General features: G+C 36.2%; 1 protein-coding gene across 4 annotated transcripts; it reads right to left on the bottom strand.

Moving 5' to 3' along the window:
* Positions 1-1,763: 1,763 nt before the first annotated feature.
* On the bottom strand, positions 1,764-6,331 carry LOC109340174 (type I inositol polyphosphate 5-phosphatase 12-like). 4 transcript variants are annotated; one of them, XM_019577765.1, is made up of 11 exons: positions 6,252-6,330; positions 5,064-6,095; positions 4,136-4,958; positions 3,913-4,037; positions 3,712-3,796; positions 3,463-3,616; positions 3,320-3,360; positions 2,941-3,208; positions 2,653-2,776; positions 2,214-2,574; positions 1,764-2,094 (listed from the first exon to the last, which is right to left on the bottom strand). In XM_019577765.1, exons 1-11 carry the CDS (start codon positions 6,272-6,274, stop codon positions 1,807-1,809), a joined length of 3,324 nt encoding a protein of 1,107 aa, XP_019433310.1. In that variant the 5' UTR covers positions 6,275-6,330; the 3' UTR covers positions 1,764-1,806. The 4 variants fall into 4 exon arrangements, with proteins under 4 accessions (XP_019433310.1, XP_019433308.1, XP_019433311.1 ...); XM_019577763.1 differs by having other exon boundaries at positions 3,320-3,616; positions 6,252-6,331; XM_019577766.1 differs by lacking the exon at positions 6,252-6,330 and having other exon boundaries at positions 3,320-3,616; positions 5,064-5,456; positions 5,546-5,691.
* Positions 6,332-6,775: the final 444 nt, after the last annotated feature.

Below are 6,775 nucleotides of genomic sequence, written 5' to 3' on the forward strand. Positions count from 1 at the left end.
CTAGAAAACTAACTCTTGCCCTAAAAGTTTTATCTAAACTTTTTATTAAATTCTAAGGTTGAGGCAAAAGCTTTCTATCCTCATTAATTTAATGTCAATGGCTTACTACAAAATCTATTAGGTTATATGACTATTTGAGCCATATGTACTAGGTTCTCATAGATAGATTTACCTAATAACGAGTAAATCCTAAACTTGGATAGTTTAGCGTTTCAAACCAAACTAGTCTATATTCTTGATCCTAGTCGTATGTCTAATCTTAATTCTATATTAAGCACTAATCTATGAAGGTTTTAAACAAAACCTACATTTTATACCTCTCAACTAAATATTCATCCATATGTTACTTATTATTCAAGTAAGCTAGCCCTAACTCGAATAATCCAAACTTCACCTATGAATAAAATATCTATGTCCTTGTATCATCAATAAAAGCATAATAACACACATATTCATATATATAACATATACCCTTATATCTATTTAAGCATAGAGCTGAAAGGAGAGATGTTATAAATACTAGTTAAAAAAATTCATTTAAAAAACATCTATCATTTATTTTTGGTTAAAAAATATAAACTTTTGAGGAAGTGATATGTTATTCTCAAAAAAAATTAAATATATCGGTTTTCCTTGTAAATAAGGAAGCATTATATGAGCAACCAACTTATAATGAAAGGAAACATATTTTATGAAAACACCACATTTTAGTCTTTAAGAGGGTGAGCCACGGCGCAAAGAGAACCTTGTTACTAAGTGATCAAGCCATCACTGATTCAAATCTTAGAAAGGATTATTTGCTTGTGTGGTTAAGTTTCCATTTTTCTACTTTCCCCGTATTCCACTAGGTGGGAGGCTCGTTCAGTAAACCACTCTCTTTTATCTCGTTTTAATCTTCATTCTGTTTTGAATCTTTAATAAGTCAGTCTGTAAATTAGTAAGTCAGAAAGTAAGTCAATAACTCGGTCAGTAAGTCAATTAGTAACTCAATCAGTAAGTTATTCAATAACTCACTCAGTAAGCCAATCAATAAGACAACTAGTAAGTCAGTAAGTCAATAGGTCAGTCAGTAAGTCAATAGGTCAATCAATAAGTCAATAGGTCAGTCAGTAAGTTAGTAACTCAATCAATAAGTCAGTTAGTAACTCAGTAAGTTAGTCAGTAACTCAGTAAGTTAGTAAATCAGTCAATACATTAGTAAGTCGATCAATCAGTAAATCAACCAGTCAATCATTAAGTCAGTTAATAAGTCAATCCCTCATGACATTATTTCTTTATGTAAAAAAAAATTTTAAATATGATATTTTGGTTGCTATATATTTTTTAAAATTAATTTTAAAAACATTCTTAGTAAGAATTATTTTTTGGACTAATTTGTTGTAAAGAAACTCTAAATTAGCCAACTATGCACAAATGTCGTAAATACCATGCAACAATCTTGAAAGCTCATATATCAAACTCAAAGCTCCACCTCACAAAAACTAATAGCAACACAATAAATTACATTGTCTTGTCTCTTCAAAGTAAAATTACATTGACTGTCATTAACAGAATACTCTGGCTTAATCAAATAGTATTGTTTCTACAGCCACAAGAAGTATATGTAAGTAAATAAACCTCAAAATAATAATAGCATAGCCAACTATTATTAGGAAAGTAGGTTTCCATTGGTTAATCAAGGAATATAAACTTAAAAATCACCAAAGGGATCAAATATGCTCTTCCTTATACTGTGCATTTGTGATACTAACTGACATTTCTCCTTGATCCAAGGAAGTATTAAAATTGTGAAACTAATCTTTGAAGTTAGGTGACTTGATTTTTTCTTGCATTATTGGATTTTGAGGAGTCAATCCGAACAGGCTTTGCTTTGAAGCAATGACGCACATGGATTTTGTGATCGTAAGTTTGGACGGAGGAACTACCTTGGACATGAACAACCAAAATAACTTCCTTATCTATGGTGTCTTCACTCCAACAGTTTTGCGGTATGCCATCGGAAAATTCTTCTGCTGCTGAGGTATGATGGTCTTCATGACTTACCGAAACCTCTACATTTTGATCTGGTTTAATTATGCCAGCAGCTGGAGTGACCTAATTTAAACACATTTTCAAATAATAAAAGAAAAATCTCAAAATAACAATATAAAAAAAATATCTTAACATGAGTAGTAGTAGTAGTAGTAAGTAATTATTAAGTAAAAACTTAGTACCTCAAGCCATCTAGGATAGCCAAAGGCACCTCTTGGGCTATAATTAGGTGCTTCTCCATCATTTTTAACTGAATACTGGCCTTCACAAGTGATCTTATATACAACCTCATCTTTCTTGCTTGTGTTTGTTATCACCAAACATGAAGTGTCCTGGTTTTGAAGAATTATATTGTTTGTGCTGACAGTGCTTTCTGGAACATAACTTAATTCATCGAGCATAGATCTAATTTTCTCATTTGATGTCATAATATCTCCAAACTCCTTTCTCCTTACAGATCTCTCAGCATGAGAAATTTTCACATTAAATTTACACCGCACAGGTTTGTGATCACTCTCGGTCACATCCATACATGCATCATACCTGTTAAACCATGATTAACAAATTGTAGCAATCCAAAAGGAAAAACAGAAAGTAATGGTTTGTGACTATGTAACATACTGTAAAATTGATGAAACAACAGGGCAGTCTAAATTGCATTCAGACACTGGAGCTGATCTAGTATCACGATATATTATTCTGTCACACCAAGCAGGAATTCGCTTTTTCTCTCCAGAATCATACCCTGAAAAACGAACGATATATGCATTGCATCATGGTCGGCCATGTAAAATATAGTTAGTTAAATGCATAATAATATTGACATCAACAATGGAACTATAATGTACTTATGTTCATCGAGTTACTAATTCTAAATCCAATTGAAATCAACACCTTTTATTTATTTACCTCCTAAACCTGGTTGGTGCCTCTCAAATTTATAAGTTGGAGGAAATTTGATGAGCGCCTCCCGCATTCCCTGAAAAACTTTTCCAGCTTTCATCTCCGCCCTTAACTGATCCTTTTCTCTAAGCCAATCAAAGCATCTTTGAGAAACAAAATCCCTGGCTTCATCATAAGATATACCAAAAAGCCGGTAGTTGAAATCACCAAAAAATACCACCATATCTGCTTCAGATAACTCGGGTTTTGGTTCTTCAGAGGTTACCCCCAAAGCCTATTACACAATTATGATGATGATGATACTGATGGGAAAAAAGGCATGGAGATAATAAGATAATCATTAATAGGTGTAAGTAATACGCATAAGGTATGCGCGCAGGCTCACATTTGTACCACGGAGCGTATGAACAGCAGTAGAGACACCAGCTGTAACAGAGAGGAGGAATGGGAAGCCAGAAGAGTAAAGTAGCCAAAATAAATATGTGGAGAAGGCAAGAAGGCAAGACAAGAACAGGTATGGCACCATACCAGCCAAGTTGGATGATCGACTGAACACCATATTTCGATAAATGTGATCGAAATCAGCATTGCGTCGATTAACTGCTTCCAAATGTGCAGCCAAGTGACAATTCACAAAGCACATTATCCTGTCGTACACTCTGATTCTCAACCCCACTCCTCCCTGTTTGTTTCATTAGGTTTTTCCAATGTAATAATGCTCATTTCAATGAAGACAAACCAAATAGACAGTCATTAGTCAGGGAAATTCAAACAAACCTTGTTACCAATTGCGCGTCCAAAACCACATGGGACTGCTCCAGCATCAATGTCACCAACATGTGTCCTAAGGTTTTTTCTTACCCTAATTTAAGAATGTCAACTCAACTCATAAAAGAATGAATGGAAACAAACAATATTAAAGTTTTAAATCCAAAATACACACTTTGATTACAATACAATTAATTAATTACTACTCACCAAAGAGATATAAGCAAGCCGGCAAGCTGCCTAGAACCCATACGCTCGAAAGCTTTTCCTTCTTCTAAGGCCTTTCCTATTGCGTCCAGCCACCACTGCCCCATTGCACTTCCTTCAAGCCCTACCTACAATTGGGAATGAAGTAAATGATATTAAATGCAGAGATTGACAAATCAAGTATTACTATTATATAACACGATTGATGACAAAGTATTTATATTACAGTTTCTTTTGCTGCGGAGATTGCTAGAAAACCGGCACCCATGTCCACTTCTTGCAAACCAACCACAACAATACCGACATCTGATACAATGGAGCCCAACCAGGAGTGAAGAGCTTCCTGAGAAGCTCTACCTTGACCAACATTCCATGTTCCAATCAAAATTCCAACATTGTGCTGTCTTGTATAAATAAGTTCCTTTGCGGCCAACTCTGATCTTATTATGTTGTCAACAGGACCTGGTGATGCAATATTCCATCCACGTATTCCACCATGAGTAGCCAAGCTAAACACACAACCATTTCCAACTGCCAGTTTAATCACTGGACAATTATGAGCAACCCATCCTGCAATAATGTTCCCTTCTAGGTCCAATATTTGTATAATACCACTCACATACCCTACATATATTCTTGTTCCAAATGTGCAGAAACATTGGACAGCACAAGGATGGGGACTAAAATCTTTCACACGGTTCCCACTACCATCCCATTGCACAAGCAACCCATTTGTACATCCACTCCAAATCATTCCATCACTTGTTTGAACAAGAGCTTCTGTTCTTTTAGTATCGTCAACAAATGCACCGGCTCCCTTTGTTGCAACTCGGCGTACAGCATCTGCAGCTCCCATTATAGCATTTCGTGATCGCTGCAGAAAGCTATTACCTTGTGATTTCTCCTTTTTTGAAGTGGAAATGGATTTTACCTTCATTTCGTCTTCTACTAATCCTCCTTGATCTTGTTGCACGGATGACATGTCAACTCTGTTTTCTGCCTGACCATCTATGTTAAATACTTTTACAAGTTCCTTCATACGGGCATCCCTATACACATATAGATATTAAGGCCAATTCACTCATTCATTATTAAGTTATAACAATTCTAATTTTTACAAAGAAAGAAATAAATAAAGAAACATACATACATACCATAGTGAAAAGGATAGAGGGCCAGCACACCAAACTCGACCTCTAACATGATCAGACAACAAACACTTAACATCTTGAGAAGATATACTGCATACACCATTGACCGTTACTTGAGACCTGAGATCAATGAAGGACCTCTCCACGAGTAAGGCTGCCATGTGTCTTTCTTCGGGAGAAAGGGAAAGAGATTTTTCGACAGATTCCCATGGCCATATCTTAATAGCACCTCCTTCAGAACCTGACCAGAGATCCCCAAAGGAGGTTATGACAATGGCAAGAACAGGACCTTTATGTGCTTGCCATGAAAGACCTTCCTTAAATGGTGTAACAAAAGGGTTTTGGTCCATTCTCCAAGATCTGATCTTGCCGTCCTTGTGCCCACTCCACACCAACCTGTTGGCATTGTCAATGGTCAAGCACAAGGTGGGAGAGGTATCCACAGATTCGTAAAATGGGGCGGCATCCTCATCTCCCCGTCTCACCTTTCCTCCGAGGCCGTTCCCGGGTTGATATGCATTGTGAAACTCCCACACCCTGACCCCACATTCTTGTCCAGCCCACAACTGTGCTTCAGTGCAGGCAATGTTTCTGAGGAACCTGCCAACTTGAGTCTCCCTCAACGGGTGAGGCCTTAACTCGAGACAAGGCGGCCTACTAGGGTGAACTGCGGCTCTGATGGGAGCCCTGAAGATACCAGTTGTGCCTCCGCTGCCTATAAATTCGTGCAGAGTTTCCTTACATTGAGATTGATTTAATGATGACGAGTAATCACTACCGTGTTCATCAACAACAACTGAATTATTATTAGTAGTAGTGGTAGTGGTGGAAGAGGAACGCTTGAAAAAGTCATCATCAGAGTCAGAGTCGTAGAGTGAAGATTTGATGAGACGATCATCGTCGAGACTGTGCTTGCGGATTTGATGTTGGCGTTTGTGAGTAGAAGGGCCTCGGAGCTGTTGGCTGTATGAATGTGCTTTGCGGTGAGGTGGAAGAGAATTCAAAGATTCTTTCTCTTTCTCATCCTCTTCAATTCTATCATCCATTATCACGTTGGTATTGGTTTTGGTACTGAATTATTGATATTGGAATTGGTATTGGTAGGATGAATGCAATGCAGAGAGAAAATGAAAATGAAAATGATGGAAAAGGTCTAAAGGATGACCGAGAGAGAGGGAAGGAAGGACCGACCTGCTACAAGTAAGGCAAGACATGCTACAAGCTTATGGACACCGATCGTTTCCTCTATTCTCTTTGGTGACTATCTTTTTTGTTGGTTTAAATTCCTACTATCATTTAACATGTCTCTATATTCTATGATATACATCAAATTCATAATAATAAAAATGTTATATACATTCATTTTTAAATCACCTTTTATAGCATTTCAACGAGTGCAATATTTTTCTTACAATAAAATTTTATATAGAGTTAGTACATCACCTATCACTCATTTATATTATTTTTTATCAACAAAAATAATTCATTTGGTTCAATGTAATAATACAAAATGCTAATGTATAACAATGTAATTCACTTATAGAAAATGAACCTGGAGGAAGTATTTTACATTTTTTAAATAGATCCAATAAAAATAATTTTTGATTAGTTTTCAAATATATATTTTTACCAGTTTGCAATTATTTATTTTTGTTTCAGCTTGGATGTCAACACCCCTAGTTTCATACTACTTGCTCTATAAAACATTTTTGCTG

This window comes from Lupinus angustifolius, unplaced genomic scaffold, assembly GCF_001865875.1.
Source record: "Lupinus angustifolius cultivar Tanjil unplaced genomic scaffold, LupAngTanjil_v1.0 Scaffold_146_40, whole genome shotgun sequence".
Lineage (NCBI taxonomy): Eukaryota > Viridiplantae > Streptophyta > Magnoliopsida > Fabales > Fabaceae > Lupinus > Lupinus angustifolius.

What these genes read in the sequence shown, in the direction of transcription:
- LOC109340174 (XM_019577763.1), bottom strand. Translation starts at nt 6,274, where the DNA reads ATGTCTTGCCTTACTTGTAGCAG. An exon ending in ATACGCTCCGTGGTACAAAT is followed by an intron (nt 3,209 to 3,319) that starts GTGAGCCTGCGC and finishes ATTGTGTAATAG; the next exon opens with GCTTTGGGGGTAACCTCTGA. An exon ending in GCACCAACCAGGTTTAGGAG is followed by an intron (nt 2,777 to 2,940) that starts GTAAATAAATAA and finishes TTCGTTTTTCAG; the next exon opens with GGTATGATTCTGGAGAGAAA.